Below are 13,767 nucleotides of genomic sequence, written 5' to 3'. Positions count from 1 at the left end.
GACCCACCCTACCATCGGTGGCTGGGCTTTCAGACTCTCTGCCCCCACGCTCTGGAACTCCATCCCACAGTCCCTTCGCCTCGCTTCCTCCCTTGCCTTCAAGACCGGTCTCAAGACCCTCCTCTTTGATCATGCCTTCAGTCACCCTCCCACCTCTCTGCCTTCCCTCACCCCTATCCCACCCCTCCCCCATGGTCGGGTCCTGACCCCTGACTGTCCAACGCTTTGGGACGTCCTCCCGACGTAAAAGGCGTTCTATAAATGTAATTTTGTTGTTGTTTATTTACTTGGTTCTGCTGCCTCTGTATGCTACAGCAGATCAAATTTAAGATCTTAATTTTCATCCTTAAATTCTCGAATTCTTGCACCACCCGATCTCTATGACCTCCTACAAATCTATCGACCCAGTCACGTCCTTTACTCAGTGAACACTGGCCTGCTTCCTATCTCATTTTTCATCTGCCCCACCGTTGACGGCCAAGTTTTCAGCCATTCGACCCCAATCTCTGGAACTGCATCCTGGATTCCCTCTTACTTGCCCCGTCCCTCCCCACATTCAAAGTCCACCTAACAATTTTCTTCTTTGACTGCGCTTTCAATCATCTTTCCCCTCCCCAGCTCAGGTACCACACCAGAAGTGAAGTATTTTGAAATATCCTCCAGGCGTGAAAGCTGCTGTATAAATGTAAATTGTGTTCATTTTGTCATGCCCTTTGTTTTTCCACACCTCCCAATCTATTCAATTGCTTGATACAGTATTTGTGTTTCTTATTTGTATGTTTAGAAGGTACTTTTGTGCCAGATTTTCAGTATTATTAGTTCAGTAGTTGCTGATGAATTAAATGGCACTCTGTCCCGGGGAATAATTTGTGTTGGCCATCCTACAACATCCCTGTTGCCTACAATAGGTATGGGGAAAATAGTTGAACAACTTTCTACAAGCACTAATCATAATAATAATGCAAGGATTATTATTATTTTAACTAGTAACCAGTTTAGCTTTGATTATCTTCACAATTATCTGCTGTAAATTTTCAAAAATTATAGCGGATGACTTGGCTACCATTCCACATGCTTGTGTAACTCAACTGTGCACCTCGGGGAAGCAAGCAGTGCACATCATAATAATAATAATCCTTGCATTTGATATAGCGCTTTTCATGTCTTCTAGATGTCTCAAAGCGCTTCACAGAATAGACCGTAAAGTGAATTGACTGTATATTTGTGGGCGAAACGCAGCAGCCAATTGTGCACGGCAGTGTCCCACAAACGGTTGTTGATTGAAGTGACCACTTTATTATTGTTTGTTTCTTGAGAGATTATTATCAGGCGTGTGGAATAAGGAAACTTGCCCAAGGTTTCAGCCTGGCGGGATAAAGAAGTGCTCTCTTGCAATTAGCTCGTAGCTGCTTGAAGGGTGAAAAATATCCCGATTCACAGGATCTGTTACCAATGTTCTGTCACCAGAGTATGCAGTGGAATTTCTGCGTGCATTTAACAGTATTTTTAATCTTGGTGGGAGCCTCTCTTGTCTGAGTCTGGGACAAATGTTGACTGCTTCAAAGTAGTGAAAGAAATCCTGTGAGTAAACATAATCATGTTATTTGAAAGGAAATGAATAATTGAGCGACCTTTTTTTCTTTGTTCACTCCCTAAATAACTGTTCCACACTATCTCTCATTGGCCATAATCACTTAAATAATCACTGTAATTACTTATTTCTCACTAAGTTAGGGCCACGCGTCCTGAGGCTGCCGGTCCTGACTTCATGGTCAATGGGGTCGCCAAGTTGCAAGAAAAGGAAAGATTATCCCATAAAATGCAAAATACAGCAGATGTTGGAAATCTGAAACAAAAATAGAAGTCGCTGGGAACACTCAGCAGGTCAGGCAGCATCTATGGAGAAAGGAAAGTGAGTCAACATTTCGGGTCCACAACCCTTCGTCGGACCTGGGGCATATTGGGAGGGAGAGGCTTTTAAGGGCTAACAGAGAAGGGGGAGGCAGGGCAAGGAAGACAAAGGAGAAAATGGGGTTAGAGGACAGGGGATGATGGGTTAAAGAGGTGTTAATGATGCAAAACAAAGGGTGGGGGGCGTTGCAACAAAACAGACAGACCAGAGAGAAAAAAGGTGTGTCTGGAATCCAGATGATGTGGTAATGGTCACAGGGGAGGGGAAGGTGAACTGCTATAGTCTGAAATTGTTGAAATCAATATTGAGGTTAGAGGGTTGTAAGGTTGTAGCAGATAGATGAGGTGCTGTTTCTTGGAACATTGGAACAGCGTAGGAGACCGTGGATAGAGAGGTCAGAGTGCGAGTGGGAGGGAGAGTTGAAGTGGCAAGAAACCGGAAGCTCAGGGTTGTGCTTGCAGATAGAATGGAGATGTTCGCCAAATCGGTCGCCCAATCTGCGTTTCGCCTCTCCAATGTAGAGGAGACCGCATCATGAGCAGCGAATGCAGTAAACTACATTGGTGGTAGTGCATGTAAATCGCTGTTTCACTTGAAATCTGTGTTTGGGCCCTGGACAGTGATATGGGAGTAGATGAAAGGGCAGGTATTGCATCTACCGCGCTGGTGTGGGAAGATGCCGGGGGGAGGATAAGTGTTGGTGGTGATGGAGGAATGAACCAGGGAAATAGGGTGGACACAGTCAAGGGCCCTGCCTACCACAGTGGATGGGAATCCTCGGTCTAGCAAAAAGGAAGACATTTCAGCTGCTCTGGCGTGAAAGGTGGCATCGTCAGAGCAGATGCGGCGGAGGCTGGAGATCTGGGCAAAGGGAATGGGGTGGGAGGAGGTGTAGTCTAGGTAACTGTGGGAGTTGGTGGGCTTGTGAAGATATCTGTTGATAATCTATGCCCCAAGATGGAAATGGTGAAGTCGAGGAAGGGAAGAGTCAGAGATAGATCATGTGAATGTTATGGAGGCATGGAAGGTGGAAGCGAAATTGGTGAATTTTTCCAGCTCACTGCGAGAGCAGGAAGCAGCCGCAACACAGTCGTCAATGTAACTGAGGAACAGGTCAGCGATCGGAACTGAGTAGACCCGGAACAAAGAGTGTTCCAGGTGGCCAACAAATAGGCAGGCGTAGCTGGGACCCATGCAGGTTCCCATAGCGACACCTTTTACTTGGAGGAAGTGGTTGGAGTTGTTCAACGTCAGAACAAGTTCAGCCTGGTAGATGGAGACTAGTTGGGCTGCTGTTTGAGGTGGAAGCAGAGTGTCTACAACCTATCCTTGTGGGGGATGGAGATGTAGAGGGACTGAATATCCATTGTAAATAGGAGACGGTCAGGGCCAGGGAACTGGAAATTGTTGAAATGGCGGAGGACATCAGAAGAGTCATGGATGTAGGTTGGTGGGACCTGGACAAGAGGAGCAAAAATGGAGTCCAGATATGAGGAGATTAGTTCATTGGGGCCTTTACTGAGGGCAGATCGTTCGAGGTCAGAGGGGATAGTGAAGATACTGCAAGGAGTGGGATTGAGGGGAGGGATGGGGTCAGAGGAAGGCAAAGGGGAGGAGGGGTCAGGAGAGGGGTTGGCATCCATGAGTCATTGAAGTTTGTGATCCTTGACATCTAAAAGAAAGAAAAACTGTTTTTTGTGCTGAATGAGACGAAGGATAAAATAGAGTTGAGGATGAGGGCATTTCTGAGATAAAGTGTGCTGTGGCTGCTGAAGGAAAAGGTCGAGAGTATGCATGTGTCAGTGCATGCTGGAGACGGTGGATCTCATGAGGTGGTGAGAGCAGTGATCAGAAGAGCGCTGAATTTCACGGAGGTATCTGTGATCGTGGGTGGATTGAAAGCAAGAAGGGTGGAATTTAAGATGGAATCCATATGAAATTAGTTGCAGCTTAAGACAGTTACTGAGGAAAGAGATATGACTGAAAACGGATTTTAGTGAACACATCATCAAACACAAGGGAAACAGATAGCAAAGAAGGTGAGCAGGGTAAAAGGGAAGAACAAAAGTCAGATCAAAGAGAAGAGCAGAACTTCTTCAAGATAGGCATTCCTAGAAAAGAAGTGGCAATTAAGTATAAACAAAACGCAAAATACTGCAGATGCTGGAAATCTGAAACAAAAACAGAAGTCGCTGGGAACACTCAGTAGGTCAGACAGCATCTAAGGAGAAAGGAAAATGAGTCAACGTTTCGGGTCCACAACCCTTCATCAGAACTGGGGCATGTTGGGAGGGAGAGGCTTTTAAGGGCTAACAAAGATTATCCCATTGCTGCTCCAGCATCTTGTATTTTTTTTTCTCCATTTGCTTTACCAAAGCTTCAATTTAAATTTTCTATTTTTATCTGCTTCCCATTCCATTTGTTTTAATTTTGATTGTGTACAGTTGGTAGCATTCTTACCACTGAGTCCTAAGTCTTCATCCCACGATTCAGAAGAGAGCTTCTCCCAGTGTCCTGGCCAACATTGCCCCAACAAAATTGCTTGTTCACTTCATGGCTCTTTGTAATGTGCAAATTGGCTGCCATGTTCACCTACAAAATACACAATAGCTACACTTAACAGTATATCCTGTGAAGTGTTTTGAGATCCTCTTGATTTGAAAGGCGCTATTATCAAATACAAATATTATTATTATTCTTTTCGCAATAGAGATCTAGATGTTTTGTGGTCCTCTTTTACATAATAGCATTCTTGGAATTAATTAATAGCATCACAGTATAGCTTTCAATACAGTATTTAATTTCCTCACAGTGCTGCTCAGTGGTAGGAGTCTGGGACTACTGTACAATTTAAATGTTTAATTTTAATGCAGTGCCACCCAGTGGTAAGATTCTGTTCAGGGGATTTGGTACTGATATATTTGGGTTGTGAAATATACTATGAATTTCATTATGTATAACGTAAACTGGGTAAGTCTTTCTATCATCGTTTCTATTATCCCTATAAACTCTAATACTAGTGAGTTTTTCTATAAATTATTTTAGGAGAGTGCTTGCTTGTTTCTATAGTTTTGATTATCTCCACAAACCATGGATCTTTATCCCATACCAGCAAATTGATGGAGAACTGCGTGCCTGCCTGATTCATGTTTAATTCAGCATGACAAAATAATGTGCCAAATTTGTGTTGCATAGCCCAGAATAACAGAACAAATTAGTATTACATAGCACACAGCTTGAAATCACAGCATATCATATCAGACCTTTAGGAGCCGAGGATAGCAAATTAAATCTGTGTTGCACGCTAAGTAACCCAGAATAATACAGGCAAATCTGGATGATGCATGACCACAGCTTGAATCGCCCAATTCCGACTTACATCACTACAGGTCCGAATCAACAACTAATGTTATACATAATGCAATCAGAATTTAGTTTGAAAATCTATTTTGATTACTAAAAGTGTAGTTGAGTTCTTTTGGTGAAGTTTGATCAGACCACTGTTTTGTGGAAAACAACTTGTGGTTCTGTTCATGACACATAAGGACATTTAAAGAGATAGATGGATTTAAGATTTGATTTACTGCTACCAAGTCAAGAAATGGGTGAGAAATCCCCCTGTACAAAATGTGATACAGTAAAACTTGCATACATTGCATCAGTCGGGACCATAATATTTAATATGACTTACATGAAGTCCTAGTTGCTGACAAACTGTATAAATCTGATTTAATTGATAATCTACATTACACATGCATAATGCAATGAAGCTGGTAAGTATCAATGCAGCCGGTAAGTCCGCATTTGAGGCGCTGGTCAAGGTGCTACAATTCCTACGATTCAATGCATCTTCACTCGTCGTTGCCGCTTTCAAACTTACTGGCAAGGATTGGAATTGCGTTGAGTCAAGAAAAATGAAGTTCTTCTGCGCATGTGTTGACGGATCAAGACTCAGTTTCCCATGATTCTGTGCAACTGCCTAGTAAGTGCGCATGCATCAACGGGTCGAGACATCATCTCCCCCGATTCATGTAGCTGGTAAGTGCGGGAGTAAAGGAGGATAGAGGAGCGGCATTACAAGTTAAGAGGTGATTAACACGAGTAGTGCAAAGAAATCTAAGTGAAAATGAATGGGGTTCGGATGACTGGACGCCTTGGGCGATAATAATAATAATGAGATCTTTAATGTCCTTCTGCACAGGCAGATGGGTATCACCTCTCATCCAAAGGACAGCACTTCCAACAATGTAGCACACTCCCAGCAAAATATTGTAATCACAGCCTAGACTTTGAACCCAAAGTCCTGATGTGGGTCTTGAATTCACAACCTTCTGAATCTGAGGCAAGAATATTGCCAACTGAGCTAGGTTCACATCTAATAATGCACTACAGGTCAATAAATAGAATCAGATCAGACAGTAAATTGTTTTGGAGTAGCTATAGGAAATGCTAAAGGCAGATTAGAACCTCCTTCCAGGTACTTGTGCAATCTTGTGTAAATCTTGATGTCCATTTAAAGTGTTTTGTTTGGAAACGGCTTTAAATAGCACTTTTCCCCTCAGTGTTTGAAAGCTAAAAAGACAGTTAAAATGCAGAGCAGTAGAGCTATTACAAAATATCTTTTATAAACTTACGTAATAGGAATTGTGTGAATAATTTCAGTAACTTGAGAACAGTTCTCCAGGATCCATCAATTTTCCAATTTACATTTTAATTCAACCTCTTCTTTCCCTGTGGTGATTAATGCATATTTCAAAAATGCGTAGAACATTTTATTTTGAGATGGTAGTTGAGGGAACCAAAATCTATGTGGGAGAGCCTACCAAGGTATAAAATCATGAGGGCAAGTCCTGTGGTTTGACATCGCAGGTTTCAGTGTAGTTACCTTTAAGTGGAATTACAAATATAGTTTGGATACCTTCTGTGATGCGGTCTGTGTGGCAGACAGGCAGGTAATATTCTCCCTTGTAAAGGCCAGACACAAGATCCACACTTTAAACAGTTGCTCCTCCTGAGATGTACTGTCTCATAGATCCATATCAGGATTCTTTTCTCCGACTTGTCACTTTCACAAGCTTTCTGTGTCCCATTTCATGAGATCTTGTCGCAAATTAGGAGTCAGCCTTTTGTTTCTAATCTTAAGTGCCCACAGATGTCTAGCCAGCCAGGCCAACTGATTCAAGCCCTTGACATCTTGGGTTTACTCATGAAGTAAGTGTAGTGTGCTTCCTGCAGGCAGTTTTGCTGTAAAATATGTACATCTATTATGGCTCCTATAATTGTGAATTTGCAGTCATGAAGCAAATGTAATGGAACAAAAAGTGTTTTGTGTTATTGGGATGAGGGTTGCTCCTATTATGTTAAAATTAATGTACTGTGACTATTGTTTGATGTGCTTTAAAAAAAATCATGTCCTTCAAGGTATCATCATTATTGTGTGAAAGGTTGACATGTATCCCTCCTTCACTAGGTGAATGTCATTTTACGATTTGTGTGCAATGTGGTTCTAATTAGTATTGCTGTGGCGAATATGCCCATAGTGACTCATAGAGTGAATTTTCTGTTAAATAGTAATTGTGTTATTGGCTAACTTTCAAAAGGCTTTGTTTTAGATGTATTTTTTACCTTCGACCTGCTTACTCCCCACTTCACTATAATAATAACCGCTTCCGTTCGGCTGCTCCGGCTATTTGCCTGAGCCTTGTCCTCTACGCTCCACCAACAGCATCCGGGCTTTCAGCCACTACGCCCGAAACTTTGGAACTCTCTACCTCAATCCCTCTGGGTTTTTCCACCTCGTTTCCCATTTTCAGATCATACCTGAACACCTTGCTCTTCGACCAAACCTATGATTACCTCCCCCTGGCTCGGAGTCAGGCTCTGGCATTGTTAAGCACTCCGAGAAGCTATCCTGTGTGAAGGGCGCTATATAAATACAACTTGTTATTTGTATTGGTTGTTGAATGAGACGATTGGCTGTTGTGTGCAAAAAAATACTTGCACTCAACAATGCTTCACAAACAGCTGTGATAAATTTTGCTGGGGGATTGTTGGCCAGGGCACCAGGAGAAACTCATTTCTCTTTTTAAATAGTGCTATTGGATCTTTAACATCCACTTTAATATTTCATCCGATGGTTGGCACATTCAACAATTCAGTGCTCCCCAAGTGTATTGAAGCCTTGGCTATGAGCTCAAAATCGTAACTCCTAGATGAGTGCTATCCTTGAACCCAGGGTGATACCCCATCCAATCTTCATTTCAAAACCAATTTTCTGTACACTCAAGGACCAAGGTTTCAAAATTAAGACTAATTTAGAATTTGTCATGTTCTGCACACTGAATACTAAGAACAATAATGCAAGTTTAGACATAGGTGGAATTTCTCTCCAAATATGCTTTAGATTATTTTACCTTGTTTATAGGTATTTTTGGCTATAATTTTGGTAGAGGCCACAACCACTTTTTGAATTTCTCTCTTTCCTGTCAACAAAAATAGGGGCAAAATGTATTAATTATGCAACAATGGTCTATTTTGTGAGGAAATCTGCACTGGTAATTTTGTGGAAAAACCCAAAATGAATACTCATCAATCAAAAATGTCAAAGGACATTTTCATTTGGCTTGAATGACAGACTGCTTTTGTTTTACATTCCCACTCAAAGCTAAACACACCAAATTAAACGGTCAACTTCACAATGAAATTAATACTATTTCTGTATAATTCACACATCACCAAGTGAAAAGGTGCTAGTTGATGCACAGGAAAGAGGAACTGATGTTATTTTCTGTAGTAGCTTGTGTAGAAACTTCTGACCATACATCTCCAATTTCCGGAGGATAGTCAGATGAGATATTGTGTCAAATTTGTCATGACTTGAGTTCAGCAACAAACTGAGAACAATAAAACTCTAAAACAAATACTCTCAGAGAAATACAGCCATTGATCCACCAAGCTTCTCCAGTACTGCTAACATCAGGAATTGTGGTGAGTTCATTTTTTTGTTTGTCCCTAGATTTGGTTTACAAAATATGGACACCTTAAATTACAGTAGCCTAAGCTTCTTGTCGATTTTCTGGATGCAATTACTCTGAGAATTCTTTAGAACACAGCGAGTAGCTTTCATTACTAAATTCCATCTCTGCCTCTTGAAAAATGTAGAATTAATAACAAAAGGATAAAAATAAGTAAGAGAATTGCATCATCTTATGGAATGTTTACTGTTTTTTCCTGAAGGTAGGTTTCTGCATATGTCAAACACCGGGCTGACCAAAACAAATTCTGATCGCTTTTTTTAGTAAAAAAAATAGCAGTCACTACCCTTTGCAATAAATCCAGGAATGTGTTTTGAGACATCCGTCCCAACATGATATTAAATGCAAGGATTGTGAGAGAAGTTGTGATGCCAGATATAATTGTAAAAAAAATGGCATTCATGCCCTTTTCCAGCTGAGGAAGGAGACTCTGGCTGCTGGGAGAGGCCATTTGAGGAGAAGAAAAAGTCCCTGTTCAAACCACTTTTCAGGTACTTGATGTTCCCAGTACCAATGTGTACTGAAGCACAAATTATGATGCTGTAGAGTCCTGCCTTAGCCATTGAGCCCCTCCTTTGAATTTCACAACAGATTGACTTTGGCTTTACTTTAGCTTTTGGAGGATTTCCCCTCATACTGTCCTTGCATACTGCAGAATTGATTGTATATGCTAACAGCCAGATGAGGTAATATTTTGGGGGTTGTTGATAGTTATATGACATTGCACTGCAGTTGTTGCTGTTTTCATGTTATAAATAAACACAAAATGCTTGAAGTTCTATTTGTGAAGCGTGTATTGACTACAATTCCAAATGAAAGGATTGAGCACAGAGTGCTCAGTGGCCATGAAGAGAATGTGAGTAGCATTTCAAATAGCGATTAGGCAACAATTCTAATAGTGTTGAGCTTGATGGTGCACAAGAATATAAATGTTCGTGCTGGTGTAGAAACCTCTCAGAAATCAAAGCAAAGATTTGTGGGCGAAACGTGGTACACATTTCCTTATTCCACAAGCCTCTGTTTACCAAGCAGTAAGTAGGAACCCGGCTATTAGTCGATTAGCAGCTCGCTTTTCCAGGTGTAAAAATCCCTTTTTAAAAAAAATAATAACTTGGTCACTCAATCCACGATTGTTTCTGGGACACTGCTATGTGCAATTGGCTACCGCGTTTCGCCCACAATATATACAGTCAATTCTCTTTAAAGTATATTCTTTGAAACGTATTGAGATGTCTCGAAGATGTGATAAAGCGCTATATTAAATGCAAGGATTATTATGGTTGTGAATGTGGCCACCCACAGAATAGTTTTATCTCTGTTTTTCTATTAACTTTGATAATTCTAGAATTCTAGTTGGAATGCATTTTTTGAAAGGAGAAAGAGGTGGAAACCTAAGTTTGTAAACATACTGCTGATTCTTCTACCCATGTCCAGTTTTGCGACAGGTCTCAAATCAGCTGAAATACTGTTTTAAATGTGTGCAGGAACAACAACAACAACAACATTACATTTGTATAGCGCCTTTCACGTCAGGAGGAAGTCCCAAGGCACTGGACAGTGTACAGCATTTCAGACCCGAGCTGGGGTCAGGGAGGGAGAGGGGAGGGGAAGGGGGGTGGCCGATGGTATGGTCGAAGAGGAGGGTCTTGAGGCTGGACTTGAAGGAGGCTAAGGGGGCAGGGCGGAGTGATTGGGGGATGGAATTCCAGAGGTTAATAGAACGTTAAATAGAATATAAAACAAGTGGCTTATTTCCTACTTGTAAGGATCTGAATGTACCTCAGGGTCGTTCATAAATCATCATTTCCTGATGTTTTCTGTTCTGCGACAGTAAACTAGTTTTTAAGCTTCTCTTTCTTCCATTCAGATAACCACTCTGCCCCGCCAGATGTAACCACTGGTGCTTCAGAGCGTCCTCACCACTTTGAACGGCCGCAGGTTTCCTCAGTCCGTGGGGTTCCTCGTGGCTTCAACAGTAGTGTAATGGAAACAGCTGATGGTGAGTTATTAATCAGCTTTATTTGTGCTTGTGTTCAAAACTCTGCCTTTGTCCTTTTAAAGTGACAACTTAAGAAACATTTGTTCTTGTAATCTTGTGCTTCAGAACATGATGAGCGTAATCTGCATCCAATTCAGCAATTTACATACAGCAATATTGTTTTCTACAATTTTTTCTTCAAGCAGAATTTTTCTGCTCATAAAGATTAAAGATTTTGTGGAATAGAATACTCTCTGGGCAAGTAGTGACCATACCAAATAGTTTTCATAATGACAATGTGCATACATGTAAATTGTATTGGTGTGTTAGCCTAGATTGAGATTGAAGTCCTGATGTGGAACTTGAACTCACAACTTTTTGACTCAAAGGAGAGAGTGTGACCAACTGAGCCAGGCTAACACTCAATTGACCTAATGTCCGAAGAAATTAAGATTGTGTGTCAAACCACAAACAATATATAATTCTGACATATAACCCTTTGTATACTTCACAGGTGTACCTGTAAATAGCAGAGTATCCTCAAAAATTCAGCAGCTCCTTAACACGCTTAAGCGACCCAAGAGGCCACCACTAAAAGAATTCTTTGTGGATGATTTTGAAGAACAGTTGGAAGGTATACAAGCCAAGAGGAAGGTGCAACAGTTTATCGTGAAAGGGAGTGTTATTTCTGTTTCACTCAATCCAGTTCTCTCACTACGACATCAGATTTCTAAATTTCTCACCAATGTACATTACCAGCCATTCAGAAAATTTGGAACAATCTAAGTCTTCTTGTCCCCACCAGGACTAAACTGTACAGTTTAGAGTACAGTTTCATTTGAAAAAAATTAAGTTTACCACACCTCTTGTGAGTTATCTAAATTTGATTTCTTTTCCCTACATAATCCGATTTCTATTTTAGTTTCACAACCAGATCCAAACCAGCCAAAGCCGGAAGGCTTACATATGACACCAACAGTGGGAGAGCCGCTAGGAGTGGTGACAAATTGGCCTCCATCGCTGCTAGCTGCTGTGCAAAGGTGGGGGACCATGCAGCCCAAAGCCTCCTGTCTAACCTCACTGGATACTACAGGGAAACCAGTTTATACACTCACTTATGGTAAGTACCTGTCACAATCCTCTCCAGGCTCCATTGGCTCCCTATCTCAAAGATCAAGATCGTCGCCCTCATATTTAAAAAAAACTTTCTCACCCTAACACCTCCCTACCTCTCTGACATATTCAGATATACTCCTCTCCCTGCCTCCTTCATTCAGTTAACATAGGCCTGCTGTGCATACTCCATGCCTTCCCTCCACCTCGCCCCCTCTTTATCTTCAAATCCTACCTTAAGACCTACCTTTTTGATGGTGCCTACGGTAGCCTCCGTCTTCTCCCCTGCTCAGCATACCTCTAGCCTTCATCCCTCACTGACCCCTCTTCTGCTCTCACCCTCCTCCACAACACCCTCTCCTCCACACTCGACACTCTTGCCCCCATCACCTCCCGTACTGTCTCTTACTGTCGCTCCTCCCCCTGGTTCACCACCCACCTCTACTCACTGAAGGGCCAGGTGTGGGCCTATGAACGCACCTGCCTCAAATCTGGCCTAACGGTCCACCGGCAAATCTGGCTGGACCTCCTCAAAACCAACCGCTCCACTCTAGCCTCGGCCAAGTCGTCCTCTTCCTCCAGGATAATCCTGGAGGCGAAGAACAACCCCAGGTTTCTGTTCTCTATCACATCTCGACTCCTCCGTCCCCCCCGCCACCCCGCGCAGGTCATCTCCTCTAACCTTCACTGCGAGGAGATGCTGGATTTCCTTGAATCCAAAATTAAGGGAATCCGCTCCGCGGTCACTGCCCCTCCAACTTCCACCCACCCCCACCCCTTCCCTCCCACACTCCGACTCCTACCCATCCCTACACACCTTCGAACCCGTTTCCCCACCCTCTGTTACCAACCTCATCCTATCCCTAAAACCAACCACCTGCTCCCTTGACCCCATCCCCACTCCACTCCTTATCTCCCAGCTCCACTTTCTTGCCCCACATATCACAGACATCATCAACCTGTCCCTCTCCTCTGGCTCTGTCCCCATTCCCTTAAAAACTGCCACCATCACGCCCACCTGAAAAAACCCTCCCTTGATGCGTCGCAGCTATCAAGCTACCGGCCCATCTCCAACCTCCCCTTTCTCTCCAAGGTCCTGGAAAGAGTTGTCGCCTCCCAACTGCGCTCTTTCCTTTCCACCCATTCTCTTTTCGAACCCCTTCAGTCAGGTTTCCGTGCTGCCCATAGCACAGAAACTGCCCTGGTCAAGGTCACCAATGATATCCTGACCATCTGTGACCAGGGCTCCCTCTGCCTCCTCGTCCTCCTCGACCTATCGGCAGCATTCGATACGGTCGACCACGCTATCCTCCTCCACCGCTTGTCCTCCCACCTCAACCTTCAAGGCCCTGTCCTTGAGTGGTTTAGGTCATACCTCTCGCACCGTCTTCATTTTGTTTCCACAAACGGCTTTTCCTCCAGCCCCCGCACTGTCTCTTGCGGTATCCCTCAGGGCTCTGTCCTCAGTCCCCTCCTCTTCACCCTCTATATGCTCCCCCTTGGTGACATCATCCGCAGACATGGGGTTAACTTCCACATGTATGCGGATGACACCCAACTCTACCTTTCCTCCTCTACCCTCAACTCCACGACAACCGATGTCCTGACAGCTGCCTGTCCGACATCGAGTCCTGGACGAGAGACAACTTTCTTCAGCTCAACGTGCGCAAAACTGAGGCCCTCCTGATTGGTTGGTGTCAGCGCCTCCGCACCTCAGGCGCTGACAGCAT

The 13,767-nt window shown here is 43.0% G+C and overlaps 1 protein-coding gene across 4 annotated transcripts in view; it reads left to right on the top strand.

Annotated features, from left to right (window-relative positions):
• Positions 1 to 13,767, top strand: part of LOC103176851 (disco-interacting protein 2 homolog A) — a 122,021-nt gene that overhangs the window by 71,420 nt on the left and 36,834 nt on the right. For all 4 annotated transcript variants that reach the window (XM_007890645.2, XM_007890644.2, XM_007890643.2 and 1 more), the window contains 3 exons: positions 10,814 to 10,945; positions 11,439 to 11,558; positions 11,847 to 12,044. In XM_007890645.2, coding sequence (XP_007888836.1) covers positions 10,814 to 10,945; positions 11,439 to 11,558; positions 11,847 to 12,044 — 450 coding nt within the window. The remainder of the gene's footprint in view (positions 1 to 10,813; positions 10,946 to 11,438; positions 11,559 to 11,846; positions 12,045 to 13,767) is intronic.

Source organism: Callorhinchus milii, unplaced genomic scaffold, assembly GCF_018977255.1.
Source record: "Callorhinchus milii isolate IMCB2004 unplaced genomic scaffold, IMCB_Cmil_1.0 Scaffold6, whole genome shotgun sequence".
In the NCBI taxonomy this organism is placed as follows: domain Eukaryota; kingdom Metazoa; phylum Chordata; class Chondrichthyes; order Chimaeriformes; family Callorhinchidae; genus Callorhinchus; species Callorhinchus milii.
Note: the sequence above shows the minus strand (reverse complement) of the source record. Positions and strands in the feature narration are given on the sequence as shown.